Source organism: Plectropomus leopardus, chromosome 2, assembly GCF_026936395.1.
Source record: "Plectropomus leopardus strain MGB_pleo_1.0 chromosome 2, ASM2693639v1, whole genome shotgun sequence".
In the NCBI taxonomy this organism is placed as follows: Eukaryota; Metazoa; Chordata; class Actinopteri; order Perciformes; family Serranidae; genus Plectropomus; species Plectropomus leopardus.
Window position 1 is genome coordinate 32598842 of NC_142177.1, and position 17319 is coordinate 32616160.

A 17319-nucleotide genomic window follows, 5' to 3' on the forward strand; every position below is an offset into this window, starting at 1 on the left:
CTGGTGAAATGTCTCAGATGTGAGGTGTTAGTGTTGTCAAAGAAGACTAACTTTTTTCTGTTTATATTATTACTATATTATATTTGGAACATTTGTGATCAACCTTTTTATGAATTTATTTGCTCTGCAGTAACACCCAACATTCTCTACAGCTGTATAGCTCGACTTTTGTTCTGTTTTATGAATAGCTGTCTAATGATTAATCATTTTATGGCCACCAAGTCAGCACAGATCTGCTCTCTGGCCTTCAAGCACATTCAGAGCAGCTTACGCAGATATGTACCTTAGGGTCACCTCCACCCTTCATATTCTCAGCTTGTTATTGTTTTAGACTCCCATTAGCAAGCCTGTGCCATGACTGTTTTTCACTGGAGCTTACTGAAGGAATTTATGGCATAATGAAACAGAGCCTCTTTTATTATCTGGATCACTAAACCAAAATCTGGAGACTGTCTTTCATCCACCTTAAACAGTTTTTTTCTGTCATCTGGTCTTTCCTTTCTCCCAAACAGAACATAACCACACTAGGTCAAAATAAGTAAAAAAACATTTATATTTTCATTGTTTTCTCTGCATTTTGCCTCCACTAAGCCAGTGACACCGAAGTGTATAAAGAGTGTATAAATCTGAAAACTCCAGCTGCCCTTTATATAGATATATAAAACTGAGCTTTTTGTAAAACAATGAGTTACACCAAGAGCCTTTGTGGTAGTAAAGTTAAATGACAATTTTATGTCACCTCTTACCCTTTCTGTAACCGTAAATGTCAATAGACGATTGATGTTTGAAGTCTCACTGCAGCAGATCAGGAGCAGCATCATGACCTGCAATGGATCAGAATTTTTTTTTATTAAGGTGTCAAACAACAGACACAGAAAAAAATGTCTAAATGATAACTAAATCATATGTTTGGCTGTCTTAAAACACAGTATAGGTCATAACAGAGAGTAGGAAGGAGTCAGAACAGAACGCTTTTTGTGGCACCATACTGGCAGGAATTGCAGCGATGTTTCGATAAAAACAAACCGCTTTTTTGTGGCACTATCCCAGCAGGAAATGCAATGATGTTTACATAAAAAAACAACAACATTTTGTGGCACTATCTCACATGTAAAAGTAATTTTCTAGGTCTGTCCCTTAAAAGTCAGAGACCCTCAATCAACAGAGATTGCTTCAAGTATAGCAGTTGTATTTTTATCTGTGCAGTGTACTTCTGGGGACGTTTTGGTCCCCAGATTTTGCTGCAGAGTAAGTGCAGCTGCAGATATGCAGGCAGCGGCACAAAGGGAGAAAGAGAACGCACCGTACGTTAACTATATGATGTGAATGCCTCAGTCACATTAAACGTTCTGCAGATCCTGTTCAAACTTTAAAACTTTACATGGATAGCAAACACACATCATTGAATATTAGTATTAAACAGTCAAATCAGATTCAACTGGCATAATTCTGAGTCAGGTACAGTTATAAAATTTTCCAAATTATCCACCTTTAGTGTGATTGTACACCAGTCCCAGAGTCTTCCTGCTTTTTTGTTAGTTAGTTTATCTGTGTGTTTCCTAGCATTTAATAAAATGTCCATGACTAAAAACTTAAGCTCAATAATGATTGTGTGACTTCTTTTAAAGATTTTCAAGTCTCAACCATCTTCCGTTCCACCAAAGGCTGATCATTAAACTCCTCACACATCCACACTACAGCATCCACAGTGTTCATAAACAGCAGCAACCCCCCTGCTCCACCCACCCCTCTCCTCTCTCCCTCGCTCCCTCGCTCTCTGGCCTGCTGCTCTGTCTGAGCCATTCAAGCAAAGCACCACAGGATTATCTCTCACTCATTGAGAAACACACAGACACAGACACACAGTGCACAGTGCTCCCGGGCAGGAAGATCTCAGATCACAGATTAGTGCTCCTCTTCTTCTGCTCTGCACGCTGATGCTCCATCGCTCAGTCAGTCAGAGAGGACGCCGAGCAAAAATAAACGAAAAGGAGGGGGAGAAGAGGAGGAGAGGGGCTGACTGCTGGAGGAGCCCACGTGTCTCTTTTCTCCTAGCTGTAGCCTTAGCCGCTGTTAATGGAGGACTGGGGGTAAGCTTTTGTTGCTGTGGCGGGGGGCTGTGGTCTCTCCCTCTCTCCGGGTGTGTTGACGGTCTTTGTCTCGAGGTTTGACTCTCTTGACGTGCTGATGCTGCTGTCTCGCCATGCTGCTATGAGTTGTGGTGCTTTATAATGCCACTTGGTTTAGAGGGACGGGGATTCCCAGTGATGCTGTTTTAATCTGCTTGCTTGTTTGTGAGGATGCAAATGTTTTGATTGAGACTGCAGGTTGTACTGATGAAAGAGAAGAAGAGTGATGGTGACTTGGGTTTGGAGGCTGCCAGTGTTTGGGTCTGTGTGTGTGAATGGGTGTTATTAAATTAGAAATAACGACAGATTAATCGCATTATTTTTTAACTTAGTTTCTTCTCTACTTGTTGGCTTTGATTTAAAAAGTGTTTTCCTACACTACTATCTGCCTTTCTGCGAGGCAAGCAAAGGGCTTCCCTGAACAAAAGCCCCCTCTCGGCATGTAGCTAATGGATTAACCAAGCATGATAAACACCCACTCATGCCATACTCCACGCTGCATCCGGCCGAGGCGTTTGTCTTGCCTGAAGCCGTTGGGTTAGATGGCTGAGGAAATTCCTCCTTAATTAACTAGATTTTTTGGGATTTCACAGTTTCCTTCACTTCCCTTTTCTCATTTCATCACTGCCCTTCATTGTCAGAAGTGTTGCTCCATCCATTGGTCCACAGTTGACCCAAATACCCATGCAGCTTACACCCCTCCCCCTGACCTCCTATCAAAACACATCTCTGCCTTTTCTCTACCTATTGTTTCATATACGGCTCTTGTGCATCAAATCCTTCTTCATCGGCAGCTTTGGCTTTGTGAGATTTTTCTATTTATTGTGAGAAAATCATCTTACATTTTCTACTTACACAGTGGCCTCAGCTGGAGAAGGCCATTCAAAGAGACATGAGCTAAAAATAGAGTTCATAGATAGTGTTGACCTGGAACAGTGTATCAATGCTTCAGAAACTCAAATTGTGATTTTTATGTTTTCTTGAGCTGATCTCTATGAATATCTGCACACGCATGCATACAGAATCTGTAAGCAACAGGACAAGACTTTATTGTTGGAAGTGTTATGATCTCGGTTAGCAGTCTGTTTGCATTTGTTTGATCAATCATGTTTGAACGGCAGGTAAACAGTTTGCGTGGAGAAGCAGTACGCATTGGCAGACGTACAATCTCAGAAACCATCCGCTATAGTCTTTGTATTAGCTTTTTTAAAATTAATTTGCATTCATATGCAGATATCCGTCTGTAGAAATTAGCCAAAATGACCGGCGCACGGACAACAAAGTCTTTGCAAGGATATCTGTGTAGGACATCGGATCTCCTGAAATATTGGCCATTCCCCCCCAGAGGCTATACTATTGTGACCGAAGCTATAGACTGTATATAAAGATGTACAACATGACAACTCCCTAAAAGCGAAGCCAAAACAGCTCGATGACCCCTGCTTGTTGGCTGCAGCAGAGGTCATAACCCCCTCATGTTAGTGGACGGGACATGAGCCACAATAAAAACTCAAAGTCCACATAAAATAAATTTTCTCCAATGATGGTTTCTGTCATTTTAGGTCGTTCTTAACATGCTAATTTTTGTTCAAGTGTTCCTTTTTCTGACATGTTTGGTTTTTATTCGTTATTTGATGCTGTTACGTTATGATTGGCAGGATGTAAGAACCAATCTGTGTGCTCGTGATCAATAGCGCTGCTCGCGATTGGTCAGATGATGATGATGAACTTACTACTGCCCAGATTATGACTTCAAATGAAGTTGCCACAAAAGTTGGGATATTTTGGCTTAAATTTTGTACAATGGAAGGAAATAGAGATGTATCAACCAGCTTTATATACATTCATTTCTCCCAATGAAAAAATAGTCCAACACATAAACTGCCTGTCTGTACAGTCAGGCACAAAGTCTAAGAGTCTGAGAAAGAAAGTGAATAGTATATACCAAATTATCAAACTTTTAAATGAAATGTTATCATTCATCAGAGTTTAGATAATATATTCTCACCATACTTTTGTTTTTTAAAAAGCTCTGTGAGAAAAATGACCTCACATATTGCAGCCATGCATAATAACAGCATCAGAACAACAACCTTCATAAAACGCTTTCGCAGTATAATCTGTTTATTGATATTTTTTATTCCAGCAGAGGCTCAGTAAAACTTGTCTGCTGCTGCAGCTGGCATTTTACTGTGCTGATAACAGTTTTGTCAAATAACTCCTCTAGCTGCTTTGTTGCCATCTCATATTTGTCATCCAGTTCATTTGTATTTTCACTTTGCATCTTATCTTTATCTCCGTTTCTGTTCGTTGGTGTGTTTGTGTTTTGTTTGTAGCACCAACGGTACACATACATATCTTACTATAACTTTTGGTAATGCATTTTTTTTATCTCAGTGTCGTATCACTTCTGTGATTTATTCTTGTGCAAATATCTAAAGTAAACAATAAGTATGGGCTTGTGTTATCATAGAGGGGAAGTGCAATTGAAAGTAAAGATTGATTAAAAAGTCCGGTGAGCTCATGTGCAAATGGGAAGCTCCGAAAATAAAGGCTTAAAGGAAAATTCAGATATTTCTCAACAGTTTTTCCCAAAAGTGTGTCCATTCTGACTGTAACTTTCGTCACTGCAGAGATCCAGGAAATAACACATATTTTTGGGAGAGTCATGTAGTTTCTCCCAGAGTAGATTCTTGTGCATATAGCTACAATAACTAATTCAGGGGGGAGACTGTTGCTTTATTTCAGACAGATTCAAGAGACTTAGTGTTTAAAAGAATGTAGAAAAAAAAAGAAGCTTATTTGATTCTCTCAAGCTGACGATAACATTTATACAAAAGATATTGTGGTAATGGAGACAGGTTTTACTGAATGATGATGCCTAATAATCAATCAAAACCAAAATCAGACTAATTACTATTACACAATAAATGACAGAACTACCCTTTTTTAAAACCCCTTTGACTCAAATCTGATTACTTTTTTGTATCTTTTTTTATTTTTGGTCGGTTAAAAGGTTAGGGTCACGAATTGGCGACGGCATCAGACATCATTACAAGAACAGAGGTTCTCTGCAATTAGGTTTTATGAAGCCGTAACAAAACTCATTGGCAGCGAGTAATTACCTCTTACTTAGAGCTCATCATAATTTCAGTACGCTGTGTGAACATGTGGCAGTTTAACAGCATAGTCTCCTTTTAAACTGCTTTGTGGGCTGTGAATTGAAGCTGAACATGCGATGATCAGGCTGCAGCAGCACCAGGACGATGAATTCAGTGACTGTCTGTGTCTTCACTCACTTATTACGCTGAGTTTCTGCTGTCAGACATCATTAAACATACATCACTACCGACATATTCTGTGTTATTTGGTGGGTTTTTTTGTATTAACCCCTCCCTCTGCAGTTAGATAGATACATGGACAGATTTACAGAAATTGGGCCTCTGTACTCAAAAGCTTGTGTCTCCTGTTTTACATTTCTCTGTAGTTGTTTTGGTCTCTTTGCAGGTGTTGTTTCTCTGTGGTTGTTTTTACCTCTTTTTGTGTTTCTCTGTGGTAATTTCCTTTTTTTCTGTAGTTTTTCTATATAGTTGTTTTGCTTCTATTTGTGGTAACTTTGCTTCCCTTCATAGTCTTCCTGTGTCTCTTTGTGATTGTTTTGCTTTCTATTTTGCATCTCAGTCGTAGTTCTGTGCATCATTGTAGTTGTTTTGAATCTCATTTCATCTCGATCACCTCTCTGTTAGTTGTTTAGTGTTTTTTTTACAAGGTACAAGTACAAGGTATATTTACTGTCATTTTTTTTAAACACTGTTTAAGAAGAAATGAAATTGCTTGTCTTTGTGGTTGCGTTGCTTCTATTCATGGTCTTTTTGTGCCTCTTTGTAATTGCTTGTCATTTTGCATCTCTGTGGTGGTTTTGTGTGTCTTTGTAGCAGTTTCATGTCATTTTGCATCCTCGTAGTTATGTGGCATCTCTCTGTAGTTGTCTTGCTTCTATTTGTGGCTGTTTTGCTGCTGTTTGTTGACATTTTTATCTCTGTGGTTCTTTTTTGCATCTTGGTAGTTGTTTTGTATCTCATTTTGCTTCCTGTTGGCAGCTTCTGTTAGCTCTCCGTTAACTGTTTTGCTTTTCTTTGTGTGGTCGCTTTGCTTAATTTCAGGGTCTTTTTGTGTCTCTTTGTGGTCTTCCTGTGCTTCTTTGTGGTTGTTTTGCTTCTCAGTTTTCATCTCTGTGGTGTTTTTTTGTGTCTTTGCAGCAGTTTCACGTTTGCATCCTTGTGGTCATGTTGCATCTCTCTGCAGTTGTTTTGCTTCTGCTTGTGGCTGTTTGGCTTGTTTTTGCTGTCATTTGCGTCTCTGTGGTTGCTTTGTACATCTTCGTAGTTGTTTTACGTTCATTTTGCAAACCCCATATGTTGCATCTATCTGTGGCTGTTTTGCTTTTCTTAATTGTTGTTTTGCATCTATTCTTTTTTTGTCTCTGTGATGCTATTTTATGTTGTTTTAGTCATTTGATTGACTTTCAAACAAGAAGCCCATAAACCCCAGTACTTGTGCCTGGTAGGACCATTCAGCAGTCCATCCATGGATGGATAGATGGATCATTTTCTCTTTTCCCCTTCCAATGTTTATGCCCTAATTTCAGCACGTCATCATTAGCAGCCATGTCACAGCTATTCATTTCTGCAGCAGCATAAGGTACTCCAGCAAAGTCTTGTGATAATGTTAGCTGACTACAATGATGAAAGATTACTCTGCAATTAGTCAACCGTGTTCTGACAGAAGCTGGGCGAGTTGATGTGAATGATAATTACCAGCCAGTCATTATATCTACTGACAGCGTCATCTCAGGGGAGGAGAGGGAGAAAAAGCCAGAAGCACTCACAAGGTTATAAGTGTGTTTGTGATTTTGAATGTTATCGGTGTACAGAAAGTATTATGTAAAGCAAAATGCTTGGATGTGAACTTTCGATTTCCCTGATAGTAATTGCTTATCTTGTCACCTTTAGTTTGGACTTTGTACAAATGTATATTTATTGACTTATCTACAGTATCTGTTAACAATGTTGCGAAAATTATTAGAGCTGACGGAATCATTTGATTGACAGAATAGAAGATTTTCAAGCAAAAATAATTAATTAAATAGTAATTTCTCCAATTTGTAACATCATTTATTGAATATAATTGTGATTTTAGACTTCTGGCCATACAAAATAAGCAGTTATAAGATGTTAACTTGGGCTCTCGAATATTAGGAGGGGAATTTCTTTTGATCAAAATATGTCAGTTGCTGCTAAGAGCTAAAATAAGTTCTAAATTATCATTATTTGCAGAAAAGTAAGAAAATAAGTCAGCTACTATTTGTTTTTATATTTTTGATAAGATATCGTTTAAATAATATTTTTCTAATACTTTTATTACTTGGATCCAGCTTGTCAGTTGTGAGAATTATCTGCTATCCTATCTTTTATATTACTGTAAACTTCATATCTTTTAGTTTTGGACTGCTGCACAAGCAAAACGAGCAATCCTAAAAAAAATCATCTTGGGCTCTTAGGAAATCATGACATTTTTCACATTATTTTAAGAATTTTTTGTTGATGATTAATCGGAAAACAATCAGCAGCAAACAACTGTCCATTCAGCTTTAGACTACATTTCATAAAATAGTTCCCAAAACCTGTGTAATCTGGGCAATGCCAAATATTTGTACAGCTGTACCTGATGCAGAATGATTTCAGTTGAATCAGATTTAGCTGTTCAATACAATTATTCAACTATTTGTTCCTTTTATTACCTTGTAAACAAGAGCATGAACAAAGCATCTATGCTAAGACAATGATGTTGTGATCACATGAGCTGCAGGAATAAGCATTTAATCTGTATGTGACTGGCTGACACAAAAAAAGCTTAAATCAAAGCGTCATGGCTTCATGCTGTTAACTCGAACGTGTGAGACGATGATTCCAGAGACACTGTTACTGTAGCAACATTGTTTGCAGCTCATAACCATATTCATAATTTCAGTGTTTATGCGACTGTTCTCACAGTCTCTTTGTTTACCTTCCTCTGTGCTCGTCTTCTCTCACAGTGCATGAGGAGCGTTACTCTGCTGCAGACCGCCACAGCCTGAAGCCGTCCTGCCAAATCTGGAGACCATGTCTGGAGCCTACGACGAGTCCGCCAGCCTGGAGGAGACCACAGACAGTTTCTGGGAGGTGAGACATCAGGGAACAGTCTCTGACAGATTAAACCTAACACTGACACCGCTTCAGATGAACTCTCACTGAACCTGCTCCGTCTGGGAGGTGAGAGGAAAGATCCGAGGCCTCACAGACTACACATGAACACTTAATTTGATGCACTGAATCAGATTTATCAATAGTGATCAATCACTGAGCACCTGATCTCCAAGGTAGCACAGATCTGCTGATGACATTTAATTTTAATTACTCAGTATAATGAGAGACAACATTTTAGTGCCATTATTTCTAATTGAGTTGACGGTGCCAGCTAATCTTGCAATGGTTTGACTAAATGCGACAATTAAAAATGAATTATTGCTTTGGTTCAGCCAGTAATGTGGTTGCTCTCTCGGAGAAACCATCAAGGACTTGTCACCAATAACTGCCGACTACTTTCTCATCTGTGGACACTGAGATGACACTGATGTCTTTTTCCGTGAGCTGCAATTGCAATTGCTACAGTCCTTATGCACAGTTTTAAGCTTTTAGAAATGAGGCCTTTGAAGTTAAGATAAGATATGATAAGACCAGACAAGATAAGATAAGATGGGACATCACTTCTGAGGGAAATTGCTGTGCAGCAACTGCAATGTAAAGTTGGAAGAGTGCAGATACAAATAGAATAAAATTACATATGAGTAAGGTGCAGAATATAAAAAACTAGAAAACAGTAAGGTGTAAATACTGTAAAACTTTAATTAATAGCCCAGGCTATTGTTTTCTTAAATCACTGAACTCAACAGGCTAATATTTGGGACAGGTTTCTATGGGAAGGGCTTTAAATTCCTTTCACACGAAACTGTTGTTCAGCAAAGATGGGAAATACAATCAAATTATTTATTTAACCTTTTAAGACCTGGGCAAATTGGCTTTATTTTATTCAAGAAGAAGCAAGACATCTGTGAAAAGCATGTCGACATTTACAAAAGTTCAAACATATATACATACTGTATTTGTATACATGATCTAAGCAGCTAACTAGCGTTAACTCCAGCAGGTAGCCAACAAACCAGTTTTATAAATCCAAAGAACTGCATGGCCTTTATTTGTCAAAATGTGTAGCCACAACGGGTTTGTAAAAGGAACTGGGCGCCTAATTGTGACGAGGCGTATATTTTAAGTTTTACACTATACAACACATACAATGCCAGAAACAGGTTACCAGTATGGATGATAAATATAGTGTAGTTGCTTTATTAATTTGCTTGTACAGTGTATTTGGTTGTAGTTGTTAGAGTTCTAGCTAGTGCACAGTTAATACAGAGTGTTCAAGGTTATGTCCACAATATTTCCTTAAACTTTCCTTAAAAGTTTAATGTCAGTTGAAGCTGTACTGGCTTCTTCATAATTAAGGTGTTGGGCTTATCAAGCTAAAGTCTCTGTATCTGCCTCCAATCACTGCAGTGACACTGTACAAGATTCATCATGTACTCAGTTACTTCTGTACTGACTCCTCAGTTGTCTCCTGTTTGAAGATACAAGTAATTGTTGCAAATTGAAGCCACAGGCTATCTAAAGAATATTCAGGCCAGGATAGAGGAAAATGAGATAAAATGAGAGAAAAATGAAAGAAGGAAGTTTTTTTTTGTTTTTCATTATAAGAATAAAGTCAAAATGTTGAGAATAAAGTCAGACTCTTAGTACTAAAGTCAAATTTTTGAGAATAAATCAAACTACTAACATTAGCGCATATGGCTGCCTCTACAAAATGTTTTGTGTAGTTGAGTTGGTGAAATTGTACCTCAGAATCCATTTTAATAACATCAAAGTTATTTCTCACAGTGCGGTAATAAGCTTTAGGACTTTAAAGGGATTATGCCAAAAATTGCATCTGTTCAGAAGGAGAAGGAGACACCTGCATGCAATACAGAGGATATGTTGTATAACAAGACATAACTTGATGGAGCAGAGGAGTTCACTGTATTCCCCACATTTCAACATTACTCTCAACATTTCAAATTTATTCTCTAAATCCCAAACAACAAAAGACTTCTGTTTTCTTATGCCTGGCATTAATACTGAATGTTCAGCTTCGTTATCAAGATTTTAACTCTGTTTTCAATCTGCAATATAAAATAAAAAAAATCTTCCTCCTCTCATTTTTTAAGGTCCTAATAAAGTTCTATTGTATTTATATGACTCCAGCCTATTAAATTGAAAATTGCATTTGTTAGATTTTTATTTTTCCTGTGATTTTCAAAATGAATGAATAAATAAATAAAGTCTGGTACTGTCGTTGGTGAGACCAAATATTTTCTGATGCATAAATATATCGTTAAAAAGAACAACAGTTAGAAAATTATTAATTGATGGATGATGGTATGGGTTGCAACTAATGATAACATTCATTATTGACTAATATTACAATAATTTTTTTTACAATGAAACAGTGGTTTAGTAAGAAAACGAGAAAATGACGTGACGTGCCTCACGTGATGTCATGTTACTATGATTTGTCCGAAAAATAATCCAGCCACATCAAATATCCAGATCACTACCACATAAGACAAAAAAAGGCAGCAAATCATCACAACTGAGAAGCTGCGACTGTTAAGTTTGCTTATAAAATGACTCAGCTGATCATTTGTCAGAATATTGGCAGATTATTATTGTGTTCATGAATAAGTGATTTATTGTTTTAGCTGGAGATGACAGGATGTTGTACTGGTTTCTCCCACACGAGTACAAACAGTCCCGGGTAATTTGAGCAACAAGTTCCCAGAAGCCCATCCATTATTTATGAGAGCTGGTTCATGTGTTCAAACCAGGAAAAAGCCTGGCACATCGAAAGTTACAGATAACATTGACTCTCATGTTGCTGCATGTTTGGATACAGTGTGTGTGACAGATACACTTAATGAGTATTTGCGACAGAAAAGACGTATTGTCACTTCAGGCTTTTATAATCCATCTCCTCTCAGGCTCGGCTGTGTTTCATCCTCATCACCTCTCGCCGACCAGCAATCAGCCAGAGCAGCAAAGGTGTCTGTTTCCTGCACGCAGTCACTACATCACAGACACTCAGAGCTGCTGCAGTGCTGCCTGCTGATCGCTGACTCGGCTGAAGCACAGCGCTGGTGTTGAATACAATCATCCACCCCCCCCGCCTGCTTTCATTTAGTCCACGTCTCAGATTTGTTGAGTGTCATTTCTGGGGTGATGCATAGATAAACACAGATTACACATTCAGCAAAGATGCAGTCTATTTGTTTCTCTTTGTCAAAACTGTGAAATAAATCCAGCTATTTGGGAATTTTAGCCTCTCTTTCGCTCTGTCTCTCTGGGCAAAGCCAACAGCGAACTCTTACTGCTCCTGCATCCACTGAGAGCTGTAAATTATATGACATTAAACCGCCCCCTGCTTTCATTGCTTAAGTCTACTCACACCAGCAGTCTCTCCCCTGCTGTTCTCTCCTGCATTTTCAATGCATCACCTGCAGGCTGAGCTCCTTTTAGAGGCAGCACCTCACACAGCGGTACAGTCAACGGCAGTTTTCTTAATAAAATCTACAGCCGCATTGATTAGTTGACTGACAAAAAAATAATTTGCTATGTTATTTTCATATTTCTTAAGCAAAAAAGCCAAACTTTTGGTGGTTTCATGTTTCTTAAATGTCAGAATTTGGTGCTTTTCTTTGTCATAGATGATAATAACCTGGATAGCTTTGACTTTTTGGATATTCTGGACTATTTAAAAATGTCACCTCAGGCTCTGGGAAATTACATAGGGCATGTTTCACTGTATTCTCACAGTTTATTCTATAATGCCGACTTATTCCATTGATATATTTGAAAGTATATTGAGACTTTGTTTTTATGAAGGTCGGGAACTACAAACGCACAGTGAAGCGGATTGACGATGGTCACCGGCTCTGCAATGACCTGATGAACTGCATCCAGGAGCGTGCCAAAATTGAGAAAGCCTACTCACAGCAGCTGACCGAGTGGTCCAAGAGATGGAGACAGCTGGTTGATAAAGGTGAGCAATGTTTCACACTCATATCATGTAGGGCTGTAACAACGAATCTATAAAATTGATTAGAATTGATAATTAAATGTGTTGGCAATGAATAAAATTATCAATTCGTTGTGTCGCCCAATTATTACGTCACTCGCTATATTGCGGGACTGTTAATGTCACATGCAGACGGGAGAAGCCAGGGTTTTGAAGAGGCATGATGGAGGCATACAGGACGTTTCGTACAAAAACTTCAAAAGTTGGGAGCACTTCACGTTATACAAAACAAGGAAGTGTGTTAGTTGCAAAATATGCAAAAGTGACACGGCATGGCACGCCGGTTATGATGCAGCATCTAAAACGAAAGCGAAAGTGAGGAGGAGGAGAGCTCAATATCAGGGTAGGTCTCGACAAAAAAAGATGCATGTTCAGTTTTAAAGTAAGGAAACGTAACGGTATGTTGTAAAAGCTGTCAAGATTTAGTTTTTGAATTGTTTCATGTTTGATTTGGTAGTCATTTATTATTTCTAATGTTCAAGCAACCGCCTGTAAACGCACTGCACTTTTTGCCCTGTTGTCAATGATAATCTGTTTTTGAACAAAGTGATGGGAGAAAAAAATGTTTATTTTATCATTATTTCTATTTTTTTAAATCCGATTCATCAATTAATCGAAAAAATAATCAACAGATTAATCGATAATCAAAATAACTGTTAGTTGCAGCCCTAATATCATGTAAATTCAGATTCATTTTAATATCTGTGTCTGTTTTCGTTTTGATCTAATGCATCACTCATCATCTCCTCCAACACCAGGGCCTCAGTACGGCACAGTAGAGCGAGCTTGGATGGGGCTGATGACGGAGGCAGAGAAGGTGAGCGAGCTTCACCAGGAAGTGAAAAACAACCTGATCAATGACGACTTTGAGAAGGTGAAGAACTGGCAGAAAGACTTGTACCACAAACAGATGATGGGAGGATTCAAGGAAACCAAAGAGGCAGACGAGGGCTTCAAGAAGGCCCAGAAACCCTGGGCCAAAAAGCTAAAAGAGGTGAGAGAGTGTGTTTTTTATTTACTCTTCTATTCATGTGCAGCCAAGTGGACGTATTTTCAGACTGTCCAAAGACATTGGACTCATTTTAAAGGGTCAGTTCAGTGAAATCTTCATCTGAGACTGCCATCAGAGGTAAATAGGATTTATTCTGTGGTGCAGATGGATTTGAAAAATTACATTTGGAAAACTCAACAGTGTTTCTGAGAAGACGTGTCGCTCTTATGATTCTCAAAAAGAAATTTTCCGTGACATGAGCACCAAGAGAATAATTTCATTTTATTCTCAACACTGCTAGCAGCAGATATTTCACAATTAAAAACGAGACCATCTGCATGACTAGAAAAAATATTTTTGATACACAAGACTTGTACTGCAGTTTGTTTCATGAGATTTTTTATATATTTTTTCTGTTTTGTGTCTGTTTAAAACTACTTGTTTTTTTCCTGTGCTGCTGCATATCTCCACATCTCAGCCAGGACTCCCTTTTAGAAATTTTTAGCCTACATTTAAATAAAGGTTACATAAAATAAAATAAAATAAAATAGGGTTGAGTATATTATTGTATTTCAGAAGCACTGACCTTTTATTTAATTAATGATAGCATCAGCTTGAATCAATGATTTCAAGTAATTTTTCTGTAACTTTTATAATCAATAAAGAAACTGGCAACTTTGAGTTGCAGTCACTTCACATTATATCCTTTCATCTTTACTTAAGACCTAAAAGAGAAGTTTGTTGAAAATTAGAAAAATAATCAGCTATTGAGATTATCAATAAATCATTAAAGTTTATAATGCTAAACAGGCAAAAATATGAAAAATTCTCTTAGTTTAGTTTCTAAATTGTGACAATTTGTATATCTTATCTGATATTAAACTCACTATTGTTAAGTCTGGGACTGCTGGTCAGACAAAACAAGCAATTTCAGAACCTTGGGCTTTATGAGCATTTTACACGATTTCTTAAGCAAGATAATATATCGTCAGATCAATCACTTATGAAAATAATCATTAGTTGCAAGTGGCCAATATGGCGAAAATTATCACATTATTTTTGACCAAAAACCTCCATATTGATATTGTTGATGATTGTGTTGGCTAATGGTGTTTCCACAAAATATTTACACTATGACATTTGTGATAAATAGACATTTGAAATAAATAATAACCAGTAATGAGGGTATAATGTGGGTAAAGGCAAACAATACAACTAATAGAACAGCATGGTAAATTCAGAAAATGTCATCACTGTGCTGTAATACAGCCTTTAAAACCAAGAGAAGACAACACTTATATTAAGATATTAGAATATCCAAAATCTACAACTATATCAATATATCAATATGATATTGTTATATTGCCCGGCTCTAGTTGCAGCCCAATTTAAGGCAAGTTCAAAACCAGTAATTATATGCTTGCATATTAGGTATTTCTCACATGTACAGATTTACACAGCACACATGATTGGTGCACAAAAAGTTTTGGAGTTTTGTTTATATTATGTTGTATCTTTAGCTTGAGGCTGCCAAGAAGTCCTACCACATTGCATGTAAAGAGGAGAAGCTGGCGTCCACTAGAGAGGCCAACAGTAAGGGAGAGGCCTCCGTGACCGCTGACCAGCAAAAGAAACTCCACGAGAAAGTGGACAAGTGCAAACAAGACTCACAGAAGGTGAGAGCATCGACTGTTGCATCTCTAACAGGTCTGTGTGTAGAGTCACCGTTATGCAAAAATTGTTTCCCACAGTCAGGCGAAAAGCAAATCTACTCTCAGGCTATTTCAAGATGTAGAGCTGCTTTCTCTGGGCCAAGTGTTATAAAGGCTGTAGTCAGTGTAGCATTATTAATGTGTTACTGAATACCACACTTCCCCCACCACTGTAACGTCAGCTGTTCTGTGCTGTAGTGGACTCTGCACTGCCTCGACTTTCACATTCCTGAACTATGATTCTTTCTTGTGCTTGAATACACATGTATTGCTCTCTCAAGGTGAATAGAGTTCACTTTTGACTGCAGAAAAGGAGCATGCTGTGTCATTAAAAGATTTTTCATTCCTGTGTCAGTGAGATATAACATAACACATTTCAGGCTGTTCAGAGTTTGTTGCTTGTGTGTGTTACCACCCAGGCCAAGGAGAAGTATGAGAAGGCCCTGGATGAGCTGAGTAAATGCACTCCGCAGTACATGGAAAACATGGAGCAGGTGTTTGATCAGTGCCAGCAGTTTGAAGAGAAGAGGCTGAGCTTCCTCAGGGAGGTGCTGTTGGATGTCAAACGCCACCTCAACCTCACAGAAGACCAAAGGTTTGGGACGTTGATAAATTCTATATGACGTGTGATATGATCAGACTTCATGATCTGATCAGTATTTACTTGAACACTAAATCCTTGCTGTCTTTGCACAGTTATACTACAGTGTACAGAGAACTTGAACGCACCATCACATCGTCCAGCCCACAGGAAGACCTTAAATGGTTCAGTAACATCCACGGCCCCGGCATGCATATGAACTGGCCACAGTTTGAGGTACAGAATTACAATAAGAAACTTCTATTATAAGATCCATCTCTGAAGACCTGCAGTATTCTGATATATTTGCTATCCAATCATTAAAGGAATAGTCTGATATTTTGGGAAGTGTGCTTATCACTTTCTTTCTAGTAGGGGTCGACCAATATTGTTTTTTCAGGGCCAACAGCAATACCAATTATTAGTAGTTAATGAGACCAATAACCTATATTTGGAACCAATATGCTTTTATAATAACAAAAAAATATTTGTCATTTTTCAATTTAGTTCAATTTAGAAACTCCAACACAAAACTTTGTTTAAATGCCTGTAGCAAATTAAAACTGAGTCTTTTAATATCATATTCAGCAAGATCCCAGCAACTATTTATTTATCAAATTCAGTGAAAATTTAAATTAAAATATCAATAAATAAAAATAGTTCCCTGAGGTTTTACAAAGTAAAAGTTCCTCCAATGTTGATACTTTCTTTGCATGTGTTGCAGACTGCCTTCCCTGGTGCTGGTTGAGTGTAATATGCAGTTTTTCATTAATCAATTTTATCAGCATCCATTAAATAAAATCCTGATGCAGATAATCTGCAAAATGCCAAATATCCGCTCCGACAGTCGGCCAGGCCTATAATCTGTCAACCCCTACTTTGTAATCAAGGACGGAAGACACTATACAATGCAGAACAGAAGGAAAATATTTAAATCCAAAAAAGTATTTGTTCATACCACAAAAAAGGAACAACAAGAAATAAAAAGAAGACTTAAGGCCATAACACACCAAGCCAACCTGAAGAATATGACACCCCAGCTGATGTTGTCACAGTTCACATTTCAGGTCAAGAAAATCTGATCTTAGTTTCAGCTGGGAAACCAACATTTCAGGTTTAGAGCCAAATTATTTTTTGGCTCACGGTTCAAAATTAAGTGTGGTAGCCAGAACCTGTCCCTTATCAGTGATAAATGAGTATAGGAGATACCAGGAATTGAACAGCAGTTCCTGTGCAATGCCAATAAATCCAAAGATGAACATGTTTTGTATCTTTGCAGGAATACAACCCAGATCTTACCCATAACATCTCCAAGAAAGAAAAGTCAAAGAAAGCCAGTGATGGAGTCATGCTGACTAACGTCACAACAGCAGTAGAGCACGCTCAAGCTGGAGACCGCGGAAGGTGAGATTAAACACTGGTATATCTTTATATTCATTTATCAGATGTTAGATCCTCTAAAAATATGCTGTAATATTCCTGATGCCCAGAGATAATGTAAATTATTTGTGTGTCCTCACATACTACATCTGGTATAATCTGTCTCTCTTCAATAGTGTCTAATTAATATTTAATATGTGGTTGTATTTTTATCAATATTTACAAAAAATAGTTTTATTCAGAAGGGTTTTATAAGTGAGTAGT

General features: G+C 37.9%; 2 protein-coding genes across 8 annotated transcripts in view; one reads left to right on the forward strand and one right to left on the reverse strand.

Moving 5' to 3' along the window:
- Positions 1-17319, forward strand: part of pacsin1b (protein kinase C and casein kinase substrate in neurons 1b) — a 38521-nt gene that overhangs the window by 16598 nt on the left and 4604 nt on the right. For 3 of the 6 annotated variants that reach the window (XM_042508825.2, XM_042508832.2, XM_042508839.2), the window contains exons 2-8: positions 8224-8350; positions 12200-12356; positions 13151-13386; positions 14904-15059; positions 15515-15690; positions 15792-15912; positions 16955-17079. In XM_042508825.2, coding sequence (XP_042364759.1) covers positions 8291-8350; positions 12200-12356; positions 13151-13386; positions 14904-15059; positions 15515-15690; positions 15792-15912; positions 16955-17079 — 1031 coding nt within the window. In that variant the 5' untranslated portion in view covers positions 8224-8290. Of the gene's footprint in view, positions 1-1815; positions 2091-4267; positions 7021-8223; positions 8351-12199; positions 12357-13150; positions 13387-14903; positions 15060-15514; positions 15691-15791; positions 15913-16954; positions 17080-17319 lie in introns of those variants that run through there. The other 3 variants (XM_088091315.1, XM_042508847.2, XM_088091310.1) reach the window with 3 other exon arrangements.
- Positions 1-17319, reverse strand: part of LOC148190251 (uncharacterized) — a 34941-nt gene that overhangs the window by 9602 nt on the left and 8020 nt on the right. For both annotated transcript variants that reach the window (XM_088091331.1, XM_088091329.1), the window contains exons 2-3: positions 8196-8320; positions 747-824 (exon numbers count right to left, since the gene is read on the reverse strand). In XM_088091331.1, the coding sequence (XP_087947457.1) occupies positions 747-824; positions 8196-8228 (111 nt within the window). In that variant the 5' untranslated portion in view covers positions 8229-8320. The remainder of the gene's footprint in view (positions 1-746; positions 825-8195; positions 8321-17319) is intronic.